This window comes from Salpingoeca rosetta, assembly GCF_000188695.1.
Source record: "Salpingoeca rosetta unplaced genomic scaffold supercont1.5, whole genome shotgun sequence".
Classification (NCBI taxonomy): Eukaryota; class Choanoflagellata; order Craspedida; family Salpingoecidae; genus Salpingoeca; species Salpingoeca rosetta.
In genome coordinates, this window is record NW_004754929.1 from 1,275,356 (window position 1) to 1,294,311 (window position 18,956).

Here is an 18,956-nt window from a genome sequence, read left to right on the forward strand (position 1 = left end):
CAACGACGGCTACTGCGCCCTTAGGCTTTCTGTTCCCTCAAACCCACACAAAAATGATGGTCCAGCTCCCCCACAACACTCATGTAACGTGCAATACGCAACACACACACACACACACACACACACACACACACACACACACACACACACACACACACACATAGCGACAGAGCGACACCGATGGAGAAGTCGTGCATTACGGCAAGTGCAATCGTGCCCGCTTCAACATCCCATCCTCATGTCCGATTTCAGGCGGTCGGGCTCGCCAACCACTTCTCCAGCACATGCTTCACCTGCAAGCCAGCACAAATCAAACACGCAAACAGCGTGAGCCTTTGGATAAGAGATGCCGGTCCACGCAATGCAGCTTGGCTGCCGCACCTCACAGACACACATGCACACGACACACGCACACGCGCGCTGCTCTGTTTTTCGGCACACCAACACAGCAAAAACACAGCGGAACACAATCTCCACGCTCACCCAAGCAACACAAATCGTGTACCTTGTCCAGGACGGGAAGTGTGGAAGTCTCCAGAACACTCAAGCAGCGCTCAATTCCCATCGCATCCATTTGGCGTCGAATCGACACCAGCTGCTTTTCAGACTGTGAACGAACAAATGTGATCGATAGGAATTGTGGGGGTCGGAGTGTAAGTGTGTGCGCATGCGTGAGCTGGCTTTGGGGGCGGGCGTCTCAATTAGATGCGTCGTCACAAGCAGGTCGCAGTTAGCGAGAGCAGAGAAGAGCAGAAGTGGCGAACAGATGAAACACAAACGGGGATAAAGAAGCTTGACATGCGCTGCCAAAATACACACACACATACACACACAAACACACATACACACATACATACACGCACACACACACACACACACACCTCGGCGTGGCAGAAGGCGCAGATGATGGCCAGGTGCTCCTTGTTAGACTTCATGCACGTGTCCACAAGCATGGGCGCCTTCTGGCGCATCGACAGCGGTGACTTGAGCATCAATCGAATCGCCTTTTCGCAATCGTCGTTCACATCCTCCACCTGCTCAACAAAGTGCTGCAGCGTCGCCTGCCACGCCTTCTCCAGAGACGCCAGGTACCACAGATCCTCGGCGCTCGCCACAGAGACGAGCACACTCGCCAGAAGCTCGTAGTCGCCAATGGCCATCACTTGCTTCAGGACCCGTTCCCAGAGTCCAAGATCATACAGGTCAAAGTCCAGGCACAGGTGGACAATCAACTCAAGTGCCGTGGGGTCTGTTGTTTGAATCACAACACAGCAACACCAGCGTAAATGTTTTGGTTTCAGTGAATACGCGCGCGTGAGATATCAAAACACATGTCTGATGGCTGCACTCAAGCGAGAGCGCTTTGGCACGCATGCCCGACACCGACCGACCCTTCGTATGGTGAATCTGTACACGCCCACAATACGCACACACACACACACACACACACACACAAACGCGCACACAAACGCGCACACACGTACGCATGCACACGCACGTACGCATGCACAGGACATAACGCAACTGGAAGAGTACACACCTGACGGGTGGTTCCGCAAAATGCTCTTGGCCTGTGCAATTTTAAATGAACAAAGGCAAGGGATAACAGCGATGCGTGTGAGTCACACTACAAGCGGGACAGCGGAGACATGTGCGACGACATGAATGTATTACCGGCACCCAATCACACACACGCACGCACGCACGGACGTGCTTGAGCTTACAATGCTCTGCTTGTTCGTTCTCTCAAACTGCAGTGGTGTTTGGAAAATGTCGAGATCCTCCAGACGAGAGGCGTAGATGAGCGACAACAGGTGCTCCTGCAACTCCTGTGGCTCTTGCTCCATAATCCTGTTCACAATGCAAATGTCGCAGTTGTTGGTGAACACGAGGTTAGCCCAGGCTGCCGCGCAGAAGCATCCTCCATCACACACAACCCCAACACACACACACACACACACACACACACACACAAGCACACAGCCCAAGCACACAGCCCCAACACACACATACACACGCGCAAACACACACACACGCACGCGCGCAAACACGATCACGCAAACGCAACTTGTACTCACGAGGCAACAAAAGACAGCGTTGTGATGGAGAAGAGAGCAATGCATGCACGCACACGCGCACTGAGCGTTATCTTGCTCGACCCCTCAACCATGGCAAAGTTGATGAGGAACAGAGCACTCTCCTTCACATCCACCATGCGTAACAGCGCAATGGCACGATGCAACGACAACGTGCTGTCGTCTGCAGTCTCCACTGTTTCGTGCACAATGGTTTGGTGGCCAGCAAACGAGCGACCAGCATTGGTACAGCTGTACCCCGACGTGCCTGTTCGCCCCAGGTCCCCGCCAACAGTGCCATCGCACATGCTGCTTTCGTCCCCATCATCATCACCCCACAAGCTCCCCAGGGTAAGTCCTCCACCACGGCGTGCGCCTGTACGGGCGCCACCACCACCACCAATTCCGGTGGCATTGCTGCCGCGGACCATGCTTCGCCCCTGCATGTGCGTACGGTTCCGTGCCGTTGCATTGACTGCGGCCGTCACGTTACCGCCGCCGCCGCCGCTGCCGCCACCACCGCGCTGGTTCTCTTTTCCTTCCGCGTCGCACGCCTTGAGATAATCCTCCACCAGGCGAAGGCGAATGGCCTCCGTGTCAACGTCGTGCAGATCTCCAATGTTGGTTGCCAGCGCATACAGGTCGTGCCCGCGTGCTGCCAGCTCGGCAGCCTCCGCTCCGATCGTGTACTGCTCAAACAGGTGCACGATGAGCTCCTCGGGCTGCTGCACCAAGGACAGTGTCTCGTCCGCATGGATACGCGCCTGCTGCAGCAGGTGGAGGGTTTGTGTTTCGCGCAGCAGAAGGCTGAAGCGCTCCCTCGCCTTGGCCACCTGCCTCGCCATACCGCGTCCAGTACTGCTCGCGCTGCCGTTTTTGTTCCCACGAAGGGACTCAAGCCACTTGCCTGCAACCTCAACAGCAAACTGCAGCACGGTGATCTTGTCTTGCCCCGTTGGCAGCACGTCTGCCACCTCCTTTGCACATGCCGTGGCAAACTCCATACTCTCCATCTTGCGGAGCAAACCCATCACCGTCGCAAACGTTACGGCGCCACCGCCCTCGCTGCCCGCACGTTCGCTGCACGCGGGCAGCGAATCAAACATGTCGCTGCCAACGCCGAGGCCAAACGACGACGGCGACGAAAGTGGTGCAAAGAGCAAGCCATCCGCATTGGCAGGGCCTGTGATGTCATTGCTGCGCTCGCCGTCGCCATGCGCTGTGCCGCTGCTCGCCAAGCCGCGCGAGAGCGCCTCGCCAATCACGGCCGTGTAAATATCATCGGATGGAAGCTTCAGCAGCCGCGCCAGTGGCAACAGCTTATCCACGCTGTCCAATGACAGCTCGGGCTTGAGAATGTCCAGGGCATCGCCGAGGAAGAGGTGGTGGAACGGCAGGCGCCGCTGGGCCAGGTCGTGGTGTGCCTGACCAACAACTTGTGCGAGCTCCTCATGAATGTACTGCAGCTCTTCCTGAGGCACGGGCTGCTGCCGAGTGAAGCGACCGAGCACACCAAGCACCAGCTTGGCGCGGCCAATGAGGGCCTGGTCCCACACGAGCGTCTGCCATGTCGGCTCATCTTCAGGCGACGGCGACGCGTCGTGTTCGCTGCCGTCTTTAGGCAACACTGCCTCCGTCTTGACGCCTGTGCCCTCATCGCCAGCTGCAGCCACCTCTTCGCCCTCGCCGTTGCCGTGCCGTTGCAAGCGGCGGCGCCGAGCCCTTGCCCCACCGCTCCCGGTGGCGCCAGAAGCCGCTTTGGCCACGTGCTGCAGCACCCGCTCCAGCACCTCCAGAACAAAGCCCACGCGCTCGTAATCGTACGGGTTGGTGAGGCGCAGGCACGTGTGCGAGAGCGTGTCTGCCAGGGACGCGGGGTCTTGCAGCAGCTGCACCATGTACAGCGCGTTGTCCTTCAAGTCAGTGCGCACGCGCACGCGATCCTGCACATCCACGAACATGGCACTTGGGCTGGAAGTCATGCACAGCGCTTCAATGTATGCGCAGTACACGCGCTCGCGCGCCACGCCGTAGTCAGATGCGAGATCGAGGCACAGCGACAGGTCAAAGTCGCTGTGCTCCAGAATGGCACCGAAATCAAACGCCGGGTTCTCGCGTGAAAACTGTTCGCGCTGGACGGGGATGTGCAGTCGAGACAGGCGATCCCACCACGACGCGTTCTGGTACAGCTCCTCGCACTCGGCAAACACATCGCTGCTCTTCCACAGGATGGCGCCGCCAGAGCCAAGCAGCGCCAGGCGAGCAAGCTTGTCGTAGTTCTGCTTGGACGCCTTGACAGCCCTGCGCACCGCGGAGAAGCCGTCCTCTAGCGGCAGCAGCGCCAAACAGCACGAGGCAAGGCCCAGGTCCGGCGTTGGGCGCGCAATGCATGCGCGAAGCAGCACGCCAACCGTCTCCGCGACCTTGCTGCACACCAGTGGAACCGCTCGCCCATACACCGCCTGGATTGTGCGCGCCTGCTGTGCGTACGGAGCACTGTCTTCGTCGCCATCTTCGCCACCATCACCATCCGCACCACCCTCAACGGCAACGTGCCAGAAGTGAGCAAACTGTGCGCATGTGCCGACAGCGCGCAGTGCAATGTGCAGCGCAAGCTGGAGCTGGTTACTCTGGCACAGCGTCTCATACAATTCAAAGGCTTGCGTAAGGGTGGCGTTGACGGAGCGCAGCCCAAGTGCAATCGCCGTCGCACGACCGTCACCATCGCCATCACCCGCGTCATCGTCGTCATGTGCAGGGGGCGACGGGCCGCCCACGCGCCCTGTGGTGCGGCGCTGCTCGTACGTCAGCATGCCGCTGCCAAACGATGCGCTGGACCCCGTGAAGGTGGAGGCAGCAGAGACAGCGGGCGTGACCTTTGGCAGCAGGTTTTGCTGGAGGGCCAACACGCCAGGCAGCACCGTGTCCATTTCAAGCACAAGGCCATCCTGTCGCCACAGGTCTTTGTGCAAGCTGCGACGCAGCCCACGCATGTGCTCTGCAACATCTGCGGCCACGTCAAAGAGAGCTGTTGTGGTAATGGTTGCGGTACGGGCAGTACTTGCGTGTGAGCACATGGCCACGGCATCGCCTTCTTTGCCCTCCTCTTGGCGCTGCTGGTGACGCGTGGCTGCGGACCGTGCAGCGTACACTTCCGACGCCTCCCACGCCTCTGCGTTCTTCTTCTTCTGCTTTTTCAGCTGTCGGCTGCTACTGCCTGCACCTGCGGCACGTGTGGGCTGGAGATGCGCAGGGGCAAAGCTGCTGTGATGCAGCGAGTACAGCTGGGCGCCTGCTGCTCCAGACAATGGCACACCCTCACCCTCTTCCTCCGGCGCGTGTTCGCATTGGAGCGCAACGTCGAGTGCGAGGCTGCAGCTCCGAGTCATCTCAAGCGCGTCGCAAAGCACAGCTGCCGAGCACATGGCTGTGCACTGGCTGCAGAGTGCCTTGACCCGGCGAAGCAGCTGCAGGAGTGACATGGAGGACGGGGACGCCGCGAGCGCGTCGTGCTCATCGCACGTCAGCTCGTCCGACATGGTGAGCAGGCGCTCGCACACATCAAGGATGTTGTCGCAGTCGGCTTCTTCGGGGCGCTGTGCAACAATGTCCTCACACACGTCCAGGATCATACCCAGGTAGGCGGCAGCGCAGTGCATCGACAGCAGCCACGCCGTGACCAGCCGCACCATCTCAGACAGGCGAATGCCAAGCAGCGTGGAGATGCGCTGGATGTTCTGGCGCAGGCGCACGTGTTTGGCTGCGAGGGAAGCCATGCCAGCGGCGCGTGCGTGCCTGGCATCGTCGTAACCGCCCCCTGCTTCTGCATCTTCTGTTTGTGCTCCTGTCCGCCCGCGTGATGCAGATGCGGACGCGGAGGTGGCAGCGCCACTCCTTGCGCCCATCCTTGTATTCCTCGTGGAGGCGGCTGCCTTGTCATTCTCCTTTGCATGTCGCGTCGTTGAAGCACGACCACTGCGGCTGCCATCGCCGTCGTCCGCGCTGTCATCAAGCACGAGCTTGCGCAGGAACTTGGCAGCCATGCCCTGTCGCCCGCGGGCGGTGGCAAACTCAGCGGCACCGACGGCGACGCCATAGTCGCGCAGCGCCTGCCACATGGCATTGAGCACAGCGTGCGTGTACACGAGGTGGTCCATGCTCACATCTGTGCCGTACCCACTCTGGGACGCACCAAGCCGCCCCACTACCGCAGCACCCGCCGCTGGCGCCACTGCTCCACTCCCAGCATGTGCACACGGCCGCTCTGTGCCAGCGAACACGGCAGCAATGTCCGCTGCGGTGGTTGCAGTCCACACATTGTGCGCACGCACGAGCGTGTCCATGACCTCCGTGCCGAGGCGAACAGTGTTCCGCCACGTGTCTGGGTCGGCGCCGTAGCAGCCGGCGTCCCTGCACGCCTCCAGTGCCCAGGCGCTCAGCTCAACCCCGACAGCGAGGGAGAGGCCGCGCGGGAGGCCGCGGAAGAGATCACAGGCCTCCGCCACCTCGTTCCGGTAGCAGAGGTTGCGCGCCCGCACCACATACACAAAGGAGCGCGGGATGTGCTTGTACGCAGCAACGACCTGCAGCGCGTCGTCTATGGCCGTGTCCTCCTCAAAGTTGGCCAGAATGACCTTCACCAGGTTGCGGGCGGCGCTGACGTTGGACAGGTTCTCGTTTGCCACGCCGTACGGCAGCAGCATCGTCTTGAGGGTGAGGATGCGGTGGTGCTCCTGGAACTCGCGCGTCTGTGCCGCCGGCCACGTGCGCGCTTCCTCAAACAGCGCCAGCAGCTCCGGGCTGCACGGCACCCACACTGCCCGCATCATGTGGGTGGTGGCGCGAACCTTTGCGGTCTCGTCCCCCATACAGGGGATGATGGCCAGCGCCTTGCCCGTCCACGAATTGCTGAGCACAGCGGTGCCGTGCGTGCGCTGCACACTGGCCAGGTGGGCGACGTACGCCTCCAGCACTGAGTCCACGGTGACGGTGTGGCGGCGGGCGTATGGGATGAGGTCGTTGTCCACCACCTCTCGCACGAGCTCACACGCGGACGTGCGGTCCAGCATCTTCACCATGATGTCCGTTGGCGAAGCGGCCGTGTGCTCTGCAAGCGAGATGGCAAAGCCCGCGTCCTGCTTGAGAAAGTTGATGTCCTCCAGCTGCGTACGCAGCGACGCGAGTGCCCGCGCCGCCTCCGCTGCAGGGTCCTGTGCGCTCTGCCTGCCGCTGTTCTGGCGATCGCCGCACAGCATCTGCACAAAGTGGCCCGGGTGGTGGGCGCCCTTGATGTTGCGCACGGCAAGGGACGTGGTCTTCTGGCTGCACCCGTACATGACCAGCAGCTCGTCTGCAGCGGCAATCAGGTCCAGCGCGCATGCGGGCCACGCCTCCTTCTCCGTCACCTCCATCACCAGGCAGCGGCGGCGCACCCAGTCCACGACAAAGGCGTGGTCCTGCCGCATGACGCTGGGCACGAGGTCGTGCTCAAACCAGGTGAGGAAGCTCGAACAGGGCACCATCTCCGGCAGCGCGGTGAGAATGGCAACAATCTGGTCGTGGAACCCGCACTCGCGCATGTGGCGGTACCACAGGATGGACGCTGTGCCAATGCGGCCCGAGGAGACGGCCACCAGCAGCTCTTTATACAGGTCTGCTTCCATAAACCGCAGCCACTCCTGCGCGTTGAAGTACCCGTGCGCTGCGAGTTGGAAGGTCGTCAGTCGGTTCATTGCCGCCAGCACCTGCGCGTTGAGCGCACCAAAGTCCTCTTCCTCGTCGGACGAGTCAGCGCTGGAGTTCTGGGCCGTTGCCCGCTGCTTTCTTGCGGCGCCACTGCCGCTCCCTGCTGCTCCTGCTGTTGTTGTCGATCCACGCACGCCGCTGCTTGCTTCCTCCAGGCGGTTGTGCGCGTACGTCAGCAGCGCGTGCACCTCCTGCGTGTTGGCGACGGGCGCGTGCAGAGCGCTTTGCACAACAAAGCCAATGTCCTGCACCTGGTCCAGCGCAGCCATGAGCTCAGCCACGTTGGCCGTCTTTCCTGATGCTGTTGATGCTGTTGTCCCATCGCCATTGCCGACGGCGTCCAACAGGCCGTTCACGCGCACCTCATGCACGATGTTGGGGTTGAGGTCGTCGTACTTGTGTGCCAGCTGCAAGGCGTCATCGTAGCGTCCGCGCTGCAGCAGGTGGTAGAAGCGGTCACGCGGCACTGTCGGCTCCAGCGCGCGGATGTGCACAGCCGGTGGCCCCTCGCTCTCCTCTGCATACGTCGCCTCCAACAGCAGCACCCTGTAAGCGTGTGTAGTTTATGTGTGTTTTTGATGTTTGCGAGTGAGGGCGGTGGAGGGGGCAGCGTTCAGAGGAGCACGTGTGTGTGCGGGTGTGTGTGTGTGTTTGTGAGGGAGAGAAGGGTTAGTCGCATTCATTTGCGTGTATGCTTGAAACAACGAATTACGACCAAACGTGCGTGCATGTCTTGTCGTGGACAGCAGTATGTGGCAGCGGCATCACATCCAAGTAAACAGCAGGGCTTACGTCTGTGCGTGTTGTTGGGGCACGACAAGCGACTGTTCCGAGACCGGGAGCGTGAACGTGTCCTCCATCGACGGGACATTAGCAAGATGCATCGTGTGTTGTTGTTGTTGTTGCTGCTGCTGTTGTGACGGTGCGTTTGCTCGGGTGGCAAGGAAGGCCACGCGGTATGGGTGGCCGGGATCACTGGTTGGCACCAGCCACATGCGATGCGCATTTGCATCGCGTGTGTGCACGAGAATCATTGCTGCTCGAAGCCAGACACTGCCGCGGATAAGTAAGCGCAACATAAAGGATGTTGTGAGGAAAAAGGAGTTGAGACAGGGCACGAAGTGACAAGAGAAAGCACAACCAAATCCCAATCACACACACAACGCACACAAACAACACACACACACACACACACACACACACACAAACAACACACACACACAACACCCCACACCTCATGGTGCCGTTGGTGTCCAGGAGAACCATGTAGTCCTCGTGTTTGTGATGGAATAGTACACAGTCCGCCACCTCCGCTGCCAGGAACGGCGTCACATCGAGCGAGTCTTGAAGCTCGAGCCCATCCGTGTTTGCCACCCATACAGCCACTTGTGCGCCAGACTATCATATGCACGCAGTCCAGAAATGTGTGTGTGCGAGTTGGCGTATTGGAGAGAAACTGAGCAAGCTGGCAAATTCGAGTGCTTGCGTTTGTTAACAACACAATGGGAACCGCTCTCGCCCTCCTTTCCACCACTGCAGTTCTTGCCGGGTCATGCATGCCACAACACCCACGAATGACGCGTTGGCAGGACGCACCCAAGCTGTCAGTAGTGCCTGGCCGGTTGGGGAGTAGACGAACATGGTGCCTGTGATGGTGTCGGTGCTCGTGTCGACAAAGCCAGAGAGAAGAGTCTCCTTCTGCAGCACAATGTTTGCCTTGATCTGCTTCACGCCCTGCAAATCCCCAGTGGAGATGCCTGCGTTGTGCACAAGGAAAGAGGGCACATGCGTGTGGTTGGTGAAGCCATGACGAAGACAACTCGTGCCCGTGGATGAAGAACTTGCCGCATGCAATCACGATGGCAGACACGGAAACCTTTCTTTTTCACATTCACATGCACATCGAAGCCACAAACATGCCTGTGTGCATGTGTGCCTGTGTGCATGTGTGCATGTGTGCATCAATGGTTTGTGTGCTTCTCCGTACAGTCTCTGAGTCGGGCCAGATCCACGTTCCAGAACCGGAAGAGTTTTCCTCGTGCTGTCGACACGAGAAACTCGTATGCATCCACATCTGCACACGGCCAAGTGCGCGTGGAACGGTGCGCGTGCGTGTATGTGTACACGCGTGTGTGCATGTAAATGTGTGTGTATGCATGTGAATGTGTGTGCATTTGAATTTGTGTCAGTGTAAAAAGTGTGAGTGCCTGTGGTGGAACGGAAGCGAGAAGGCACGCGGTGTCACTGATGTAGCTAAGGAAGGGAAACCTGCAGGCATTATTCATCGCAGCCAGCAGGGCTTTGGTGCCGAGCAACACACCCTTCATTACAAACAGCGACATGTGCATGCAGACACAACCACAAAGCATCCAAAACAACGCACACACGCTCATCAACGAACGCACCGGCTCCCTGGATTCTGTGGAAAGCAACAGTGACAAAACCGTCACCAGACTGGGGTTTCACCAACACCTGCAGCAGTGCGCGCGTGCGTGTGTGCGTGTGTGCGTGTGTGCGTGTGTGTGTGAGTGAGAGTATGCGAGTATTTGAGTGTGGGTGAGTGTTTGTGAGTGTGTGTGTGTGTATGAAACGATCAACGCTTGATGCCAATGACATGCCTTCGTGGGGCACGATGTACGTGCACCCGCGCTGAACGACACGCGCAACAGCTTTGGAAAATAGCTCACATCCCGACGCGTACCCCCCCCCCCACAAAGCCACCACATACACACACATACACACACACACACATACACACATACACACACACATACACACATACACACACAAACGCACCTGTGAGAGGAGAACGCGCTTTGTAGCGGCATCCAGCAGATGGACGGCACCACCCCTGGGATACAACACACGTGTGCACTTGTGTTAGAAACTTACACGTGATGTACAGGAATATGCAGTTTGTATGCATGTGTGCATGCACGTGTAATTTTTTTTTGGCATAGACAACCGGCCGATACGTTGGCCCTGCGTCTGTGGTCAACTCACTCATCGGCAATCACAAGAAACTCTGTGTCTCCTCCCCAGGCGACGTGCGTGACCTTGTGATCTGCAATGGTCCGAAAAGCAAAGCAACATCCAACACGCAGGCAGTGAATAACAGATCATTGTAGAGCGTTCGTGGTTGTGTGTTTGCGTGGTGCGTGTGTGTGTGTTGTGTGTGTGTGTTGGAAACAAAAAGTGAGACGGAAGCAGTAGAGTGCCAACGTATCATGTGTGCGCAGACATTAACTCACAAACATGAACACACATACCCCAACAACCAGCAATCCAAAGGCTATAAACCCAGGGCAACCATAACAGACGAACCAAGGTCGAGGGAAGCGGCAACATCGGTGCACGCCTGGTTGAAGATGTAGACTTGGGTGTCCAGGGCAACGCAAGTGTGTGCGTCGTTTGAGGCAGCACACCATCGCGTCAGAGGCTCGTCACCAGCATTGCTGTTGGCCACCTTGAACTGAGCTCGTGTTTGCAAGTTGAAGAGTGCAGACGAAGCCGCGGTGCGGGCGCTTTCCGCCTTGCCTGACGCGGGTGATGAGAAGTTGCGCGTCTCATCGTACGCGTCATCTGCGCCCAATCCCACGACCTCCCACGTCATGGCGGTGACTTGGGCCGTGCTTGAGGCAGTGTAAAGGGTGGTTCAATCTGCTACTAAACAGACAAACAACGAACCAGCGTGCACGCAGCGAGGGCGTGAGAACGACGTCCGTTGTTGCTTCTTCTTTGTTGTCGATGGTGGATTGACATGAACGAAACAGGCACGAGCCGTGCCGTGCTGGAAACGAAGGTCATACATTCACATGCACACACACACACACACACACACACACACACACACACACACACACACACACACACACCAACGGTCTTCTTGCTGTGGTTTGAAATTTCCCGCCCGTCGAGTGTGTCGATAATCCGCTGTATCTTGCAAAGAAATGGCGCTGGCTTACGGGGCTGTGGTTGTGTGTGGTGTTGTTGTTTTGCTTCTTTGTTGTTTTGCTTGCTTGCTTGCTGCCACAATCTCTCCGTGACAAAGAAGAAGAAGAGAAAGGCTGCCACCAGCTACCCTGCATCTGCATCTGTTGTTTGTGTTTACTCCATTTGCTCCCCCTCCCCACTCCCAGCGCACCGCTTGCCCGGCACGCTCACCACTGCCATAGAGGGAGCCACGCAGCGAGACTGCCTGAGCTTTTGAGAGCGGGTGATAACTGGCGATCGTCGTCGTGGAAGGTTGACCCCTTTCGTGCCAGTCACAACAGCCACATCGCACAAGCCAAACACTACTGCCCTTGGCACTGCTGAAGAAAGGTACACAATCTTGATCCAGTTCAAGGGCTGTGACACATGCGTCTGAAGACCGAATCGCAACGCCACCTCGTGGTGGTGTTGTGGCTGACCTGAAGTCCCTTGTTCAGCTTCACTTGTGGCTCTGTGCTGCGCATGAAGCTTCCGTTCTTCTTGTCACTGCCTTGTTGCCTGCTGCCCCGCATGCTCCCTTGTCCCTTGCTGCCGTGCTGTGTTGCTTCAACCGCCTCGTCTTTCTCCCCCCCCCTCCTTCTCTGTGTTGATGCTCTCCTGCTGGGCGGTCGTTGTTGCTTGCTGGAGCCTTTATTACCAGCGCCTCATGATCGCTTCTGCCTTGATGGTATCCCAGCTGGGGCAACCGTGCATCATTGCCTTCCTGTACCCGCTCATCCTTGTTGGCCTCATGATCGTTGCCATGCTCATATGGTTGCAGAAACGGCTCAGCATGGACCGGCCTGGCATTGCGGCAACGCAGGCCATGGAGCGCCACCGCTCCCCATCAACGCCATTGCCGCCACTGCCGGAAGGGGTGGGTGAGCACAGTGTGCTCTGTGTGCTCTGTGTGCTGTGTGTGTGTGTGTGTTGTCGCTGCGTTGGTGTGGTTCGTCGGTGCTGTTGTGCTCGCCAACGCGAAGAAAAGCAAAACAGAAGGCTGACTAGCTGGGACACTGTCGCTTGCATTTGGTGCAGGCACCACGTCAAACCATTGAGAACTACGAACTTGGCAAGGTTGGTTCGGCTGCTTACAATTGTGTGTGCTTGTGTGTGTATGTATGTTCGTTCGTTTGTTTGTTTGCTTGCTTGCTTGCTTGCTTGGTTCTCGATTCTCTATCTCCGCTGTCTGTGTCTCCGCATTCTTCGCTGCCATTGCCTGGATGAAGCGTTCAATGCTCTATTCGACCACCAACAGCAGCAGCAGTTGCAGCGCCAGCCTCTACCACTCACTCACCCACTGTCACCTGCGTTGCTGTTTTGCGCAACCAGACAATTGGCAAGGGCAACTTTGCAAAGGTCAAGCTTGCGCGGCACAAGTTTACACAGGTGGAGGTGGCCATCAAGATCATTGACAAGCGAAACATGTCTGACAGCAGCCTCTCCAAGGTGTGCGACAGACGGCGCGCAAGAGTGCGTGCGTGTCTGTGTCAGTGTGGGTGTGAGAGTGCGCGTGCGTGTCTGTGTCAGTGTGTGAGCTGGTGCAGCATACTGACTTGGAGTAGCTTCATCGCAAGCGCTCACGAGCAAACGATGACAACCCCCCGCTCTCTCTCACACACCACACCAAAACCACGTGCTGTCCATTGTCACTCTGCAGCTGATGCGGGAGGTGCGCATCATGAAGATGCTTGACCACCCGAACATTGTCAAGCTGTATGAGGTCATTGACACGTCGGAGAAACTCTACCTTGTCATGGAATACGCCAGCGGCGGTCCGTTGGCGTGCTTGCTTGTTTTGTGTGTGTGTGTGTGTGTGTGTGTGTGTGTGTGTGTGTGTGTGTGTGTGTGTGTGTGTGTGTGTGTGTGTGTGTGTGTGTGTGTGTGTGTGTGTGTGTGTGTGTGTGTGTGTGGGTGGGTGGGTGTGTGTGTGCGCGCGCGCGCACCCGTAATGCATCCCCCCCCCCGGAAAAAAATAGCCCCTGTTCACCTCTGCTTGGTTTGGCCTCGCACATTTGTTCGTCCTGTGTCGTCACCACCAGGGGAAGTGTTTGACTACCTTGTCAACCACGGCCGCATGAAAGAGAAGGAAGCGCGCATCAAGTTTCGCCAGGTGTGTGTGTGTGTGTGTTAGCTTGTACTTAGTGCCTTTTGCTCGCTCTGTTTCCCCCCCCCCCCTTTTGCTGCCCACTCATCTGTGTGCAACACTGACACGGTGCCCGCTGCTACTGATGCTGTCGCTGATGCTGCTATTGCTGCTATTGCTGCAGATTGTGAGCGCGATCCAGTACTGCCACTCGAAAGGAGTTGTGCACCGCGACCTCAAGGCAGAGAACCTCCTCCTCAGCCAGGACCTCAACATCAAGATTGCGGACTTTGGTCAGTCCGTGAAACAGGACGCATGTGTGCATGAACTGCAGCGCGGATATCGCTCGTATCCGCACGTGTACCCAAACATACTTCACTTTCTGGATGGCTTCTCGCTCACACGCGCACACAACACGTACATACATACTCACTCACTTACTCACTCACTCACTCACTCACTCACTCACTCGCTCGCTCGCACATCTACAGGGTTTGCGAATCAGTATCGGAGCGGGCAGAAGCTTGACACGTTCTGCGGCAGTCCGCCCTACGCTGCGCCCGAGCTGTTCCAGGGCCGCGAGTACGATGGTCCCGAGGTCGACGTGTGGAGCCTCGGTGTCATCCTGTACACGCTCGTGTCAGGCACGCTGCCGTTTGACGGCGCCACGCTCAAGGATCTTCGCGCCCGTGTTCTTCGCGGGAAATACCGCATTCCTTTCTTCATGTCAACAGGTCTGCCGCTACACGCGTGCTGTGTGCATGGCTCTGTTGTGTATGCGTGTGTGTGTGTGTGTGTGTGTGTGTGTGTGTGTGTGTGCGTGTGTGTGTGCGTGTGTGTACGCGTGTTGATCCCTTTATCTCACTGTCAACCAACAAATCACGCATTCATCCATCCAGAGTGTGAGGATCTGTTGAAGAAGTTCCTTGTGCTGAATCCAACACGCCGCACATCCCTCACTGCCGTCATGACAGACGTATGTTGGAACATTCGCGGCGGCAGGTGCACGGGTTGTGCGTACGTGCGCGTGTTCCTGTGCGTGCGTGTGTTCATGTGTGTCTACAAATTGTGCGTGCGTGTGCGAGGGATTGCTACGCTCACTTACATGTGTCTGTGTTTGTTTTTGTTGTTGATCAGAAATGGATGAATGATGGCCACGCCAACAATCCTCTCGAGCCCTTCGTGGAGCAAGATCCAGATGTGAGTGCTTGCATGCATTCTGCACGTGTCTCTCTTTGCATGTGTCTGTGTGTGCTTGTGTGTTTCCTGCGTTTCCTGCTGCGCATTTCACACTGCCTCGCGACTGCCTCTTCCCTCTGCTTGCTTGCTTGCTTGCTTCAGTTTGCCAATGAGACGCGGCTTGCGCTCATGGAAACGCTTGGATTCCGCCGGGAAAGCGTGCAGCAGTCGCTGCGGGTGCGTTGTCTTTGCTGCCAACCCTCGAACGCAATTGCTCGCATTGACATTTGTCACATCCGCTTTGACGCTTGAGATGTTGTTGCGTGCCCGTTCAACACAACATCATGTGTGGCCTCACATACATCATTACTGCGCGCCTCCCTAACCGTCTTCGCTGTTCGCTGTCTCCCTCCGGCATGGCTCGTTTGTGTGCATGTGTGTGCAGTCGCGCCTGTACGACCACCACACGGCGACATATCTGCTCTTGGCCAATGCAACCGCCCGCCTCCCTGCGCCCGTCGCACCCGTGAGTCTACACACAGACACACACGTGCGTGCATTCGTGCTGTCGTGACCTATTGCCTCGCGGCATCTTCAGAGGCTTCGTTCCACTCTTCGCTTCACAAATCACAAGCGCACAAACCACGAACACATGCACACACTGTCTTCGACGTCCATCCACGCCCCGCCCCATACTCACCAACCTTGTCGCCACCATCACCCACAATCGCCATCATCACCACGACCCTTGTCGCCACCACCGCCAGCCATCGCGCCCGCGCCTCCCGCGGCCCATGACCTCCTCGGCTCTGCCGGTTCACTCAATCCCCGACCGCCGCTCGTCCGTCTCCGCAGCGCCATCCGCATCGTCGTCGGCGTCGTCGGCGTCACAGCAGCGCGCACCGGGCACGGGCAAGCAGCTGCCAAAGCGGCCAACCAGACACATGTCCATGGTGTGTTTCCCCTTTGTGTTTGCGCGCGTGTGCTGTGTGTTTTTGCGGATGTGCGGTCGTTGCCGTACGTGGCCTGTCCCTATCGTCGATTCTCGATCACGTTCTTGTTACTGCGCACCTTTGTTCTTTTCCTTTTCTCCTTCTGCTCGCTGTCTCTCTCTCTCTCTCTGCCCCAACCAACACATTGCGCCACGCTACGGTCTCACCCATCTCGGCGTCACGAACCACCACCACCACCATCACCAGTCTGCTGCGCCCCCGATTCCGTCGTCGTCGTCGACCACGGCCGCCTCGTCCTCCGCTGCAAAACCGCCACAGTCGCAGCAGCCGCAGGACGTCGCCACGCACTTGCAGCACCTCTCCCTCAAGGGTGCGCATTGTCTGTGTGTGTCTGTGTGTCTGCGTGTCTGCGTGTGTTTGTGTGTGTGTGTGTGCGTGTGTTTGTGTGTGTGTGTGCGTGTGTTTGTGTGTGTGTGTGTGTGTGTGTGTGTGTGTGTGCACGCGTGTTCCATGTGTTTGTGTGTGTGTGTGTGTGCACGCGTGTTCCATGTGTTTGTGTTTAAAGTCTGCACACCTTTCCCCCTCCCCAACTCCAACTCACTCCAAACTCAACCTGACACCACCCCCCCCCCCCAACACCCATGCTGGTGCCGGTGCAGCGCGGCGGCGGACGGTGACGGAGGGCGCTGTGCGCTCGACACACGACGGCGATGACGCCCCACGTGAGGCCGCTCCCTCAGGCGATAGGCCAGCATTCTTCTCAAGGTATGTGTGTTGGCACACGCCTTGCACCTGTCCCCTGGCGAAATGATCCAATGTGCCCCCCCTCGCCCGCATCAAGTCTCACATGCCATTTGACTTGTCTTTGCTACTTTGTTTTCTTTTCTTTCTCGCAGACTGCGCAACTCCTTCCGCCGCTCATCCGGCGACCAAGCGCGCCTGGTATACACACACACACACACACACACACACACACACACACACACACACACATACACGCACACATACACGCACACATGCACACATGTACACCTGTGCATGGTTGATATTGTGCCCATCTTCGCGTCACCACCACTCACCCCTGGCCCTCTTGTCTCCACTTGATCATCGTTGTCCCTCACCACCGCCATCGGCTGACAGCAACGCACGCGCCCGCGGTCGCTGCGGTTTTCGTTCAGCACCGCCAACACGAGCGCACGGGCGCCGGAGGAGCTAGTGGACGAAATGAAACGCGTTTTGGATGCAAACCAAATCCAATACGAGATGTCGGACGGGCCGTTCTCCCTTGTCTGCACGCATCGCGCCACCCAGTTCGAGATGGAGGTGCGTGCCCATGCTGCGGCCACGCTGTGTTGAACGAAACTCCTGCGCTGTCCTGTGCCGTTGTGACGGTGCAACATGTTATGCCTATGGCCTGTCGTTGGCGGCTGGTCGTCTCGTTTTGCTTGTTCACCAACAGCGGTGGCATCTCTCTTCCCACTTGCCGCCGCCGTTTGCAAACCACTGACTCATCTGTCCTGACCAATCTCCATCGCCACTGCCGTCATGCCAAACCAAACAGGTGTGCAAGCTTCCGCGCTTGTCGCTGAATGCTATCCGACACAAGCGCATTTCGGGCGCATCTGTCGACTACAAGACCATTCTCAGCAAAATCCTCAACGAAATGGAATTATAACCGATCTTTCATGCCTCCACCTGCCTCGCTTTTCCGCGTCTGACCTCGTGGTCATCGTGGCACCGTGTGTCTGCTTCACATCTCTGTTTGTGTGTGTGTGTGTGTGTCAGCTTCATATTGTGAACACAGTGTCCGCTTCGCCTGCTCGCGTGTATGCCTGCTTGTTTGCCTGTCTGTTTGGTTTGTTTGCCTGTGTATGAAGGGCTTTCCTCTTGCTGCGTATCTCGCGGCTCCGTATGTCTCCACCCCGCCTTGATTTTTCCTTTCCTGCGTCGGTTGCATGACGCCGATGATGGTGATGGCTGATGACGTTGTTGTTGTTGTTGTTGTTTGATCGCTCTCGCTGCTTCAGCTCTCCTTTCATGACACTGTGTTGGGCTGGTGTGCTCACTTGTTCGAGCATGGTTTCCCCTGTTTGTTTCTTTGATGTGGCGTACGATTGTGTGCTTGTTTGCTTGCTTGCATGCATGTCCGCATGGTTGCTTATGATTATCCCACTGTGTTGGTGTTGGTGTGTTGCTTGCCATCCTGTGGTCGCCCATTGGTCCTCGTCCGCGTGCGTGTCGGATTCTGTTACACCAGATGCCATCGTGCTTTCGTATGGCTGTTCGCTTGTCCCTTGCTCTGTTCAACATTGCCTGCATGCAACTCCCTTGTTGCTGCTGTCCACATTTGTTTCGTCTGACCACAATCGCTCGCGTGCTTGTTCGCATCACTACCATCACCCCATCACCATCATCATCATCGTCGTCGTCGTTGTCATCAGTACCAACGGTCATCATTTGTCCATCTTCATATCCGGTCACAGTGAAACACTTCACGTTTCAAAATGTCGTCACAGTGCTATGCCCGTGTGTATTCGTGCGTGGACGCAGCGGAACTGGCACCACAGAGAAGTGTGTGTGTGTGTGTGTGTGTGTGTGTGTGTGTGTGTGTGTGTGTGTGTGTGTGTGTGTGTGTGTGTGTGTGTGTGTGTGTGTGTGTGTGTGTGTGTGTGTGTGTGTGTGTGTGTTTGTGTGTTTGTGCTTGGGGGGAGGGCGTTGTTGAAAGGTTGAAATGCAGTTGGCAAGCAAGGGAGCAAGATGAAAGTTGAAGGGTGAGTCATGATGAATGGGCGAGCGCTTGGTGGGGAATGGGAACAAGACAAAACGAAACAGCCCCTCGAGATGGGGACAGCCTGAGTTCGCGCGTGACATAACCTCACATCAGTACAGGAAGATAACGACAGAGAGATGGTGCGAAACAAGGACCAGCGAACATGGGTCGCACAG

General features: G+C 57.5%; 3 protein-coding genes across 3 annotated transcripts; 1 reads left to right on the top strand and 2 right to left on the bottom strand.

Moving 5' to 3' along the window:
* Nucleotides 1–120: 120 nt before the first annotated feature.
* On the bottom strand, nucleotides 121–11,755 carry PTSG_02341 (uncharacterized protein). Its single transcript, XM_004996772.1, has 15 exons — nucleotides 11,696–11,755; nucleotides 11,145–11,486; nucleotides 10,824–10,884; nucleotides 10,617–10,671; nucleotides 10,226–10,292; nucleotides 9,808–9,894; nucleotides 9,417–9,577; nucleotides 9,055–9,218; nucleotides 8,613–8,873; nucleotides 2,079–8,366; nucleotides 1,725–1,851; nucleotides 1,541–1,571; nucleotides 882–1,249; nucleotides 506–607; nucleotides 121–293 (listed from the first exon to the last, which is right to left on the bottom strand). The coding sequence occupies exons 2-15, from the start codon at nucleotides 11,431–11,433 to the stop codon at nucleotides 249–251; spliced, it is 8,106 nt and encodes a 2,701-aa protein (XP_004996829.1). The 5' UTR covers nucleotides 11,434–11,486; nucleotides 11,696–11,755; the 3' UTR covers nucleotides 121–248.
* A 94-nt stretch (nucleotides 11,756–11,849) lies between these two features.
* Nucleotides 11,850–18,491, top strand: PTSG_02343 (CAMK/CAMKL/MARK protein kinase). Its single transcript, XM_004996773.1, has 18 exons — nucleotides 11,850–12,143; nucleotides 12,574–12,669; nucleotides 12,831–12,869; nucleotides 13,125–13,241; nucleotides 13,453–13,567; nucleotides 13,835–13,905; nucleotides 14,063–14,171; nucleotides 14,370–14,612; nucleotides 14,778–14,854; nucleotides 15,016–15,078; nucleotides 15,220–15,294; nucleotides 15,503–15,583; nucleotides 15,825–16,010; nucleotides 16,257–16,380; nucleotides 16,670–16,775; nucleotides 16,907–16,952; nucleotides 17,151–17,333; nucleotides 17,572–18,491. Exons 2-18 carry the CDS (start codon nucleotides 12,586–12,588, stop codon nucleotides 17,683–17,685), a joined length of 1,833 nt encoding a protein of 610 aa, XP_004996830.1. The 5' UTR covers nucleotides 11,850–12,143; nucleotides 12,574–12,585; the 3' UTR covers nucleotides 17,686–18,491.
* Nucleotides 11,928–12,325, bottom strand: PTSG_02342 (uncharacterized protein; the record flags this gene model as incomplete). The annotated part of the gene is made up of 2 exons (XM_004996774.1): nucleotides 11,928–12,185; nucleotides 12,233–12,325. The coding sequence occupies 2 exons, from the start codon at nucleotides 12,323–12,325 to the stop codon at nucleotides 11,928–11,930; spliced, it is 351 nt and encodes a 116-aa protein (XP_004996831.1).
* Nucleotides 18,492–18,956: the final 465 nt, after the last annotated feature.

Coding starts and splice junctions, on each gene's coding strand:
- PTSG_02343 (XM_004996773.1), top strand. CDS start 12,586: ATGGACCGGCCTGGCATTGCGGCAACGCAGGCCATGGAGCGCCACCGC. Junction 14,172..14,369: donor CATCAAGATTGCGGACTTTG/GTCAGTCCGTGA, acceptor GCACATCTACAG/GGTTTGCGAATCAGTATCGG. Junction 15,295..15,502: donor GCGTGCAGCAGTCGCTGCGG/GTGCGTTGTCTT, acceptor ATGTGTGTGCAG/TCGCGCCTGTACGACCACCA.
- PTSG_02341 (XM_004996772.1), bottom strand. CDS start 11,433: ATGACGTGGGAGGTCGTGGGATTGGGCGCAGATGACGCGTACGATGAG. Junction 10,293..10,616: donor AGCGCGTTCTCCTCTCACAG/GTGCGTTTGTGT, acceptor GCACTGCTGCAG/GTGTTGGTGAAACCCCAGTC. Junction 1,852..2,078: donor ACGCTGTCTTTTGTTGCCTC/GTGAGTACAAGT, acceptor CATTGTGAACAG/GATTATGGAGCAAGAGCCAC.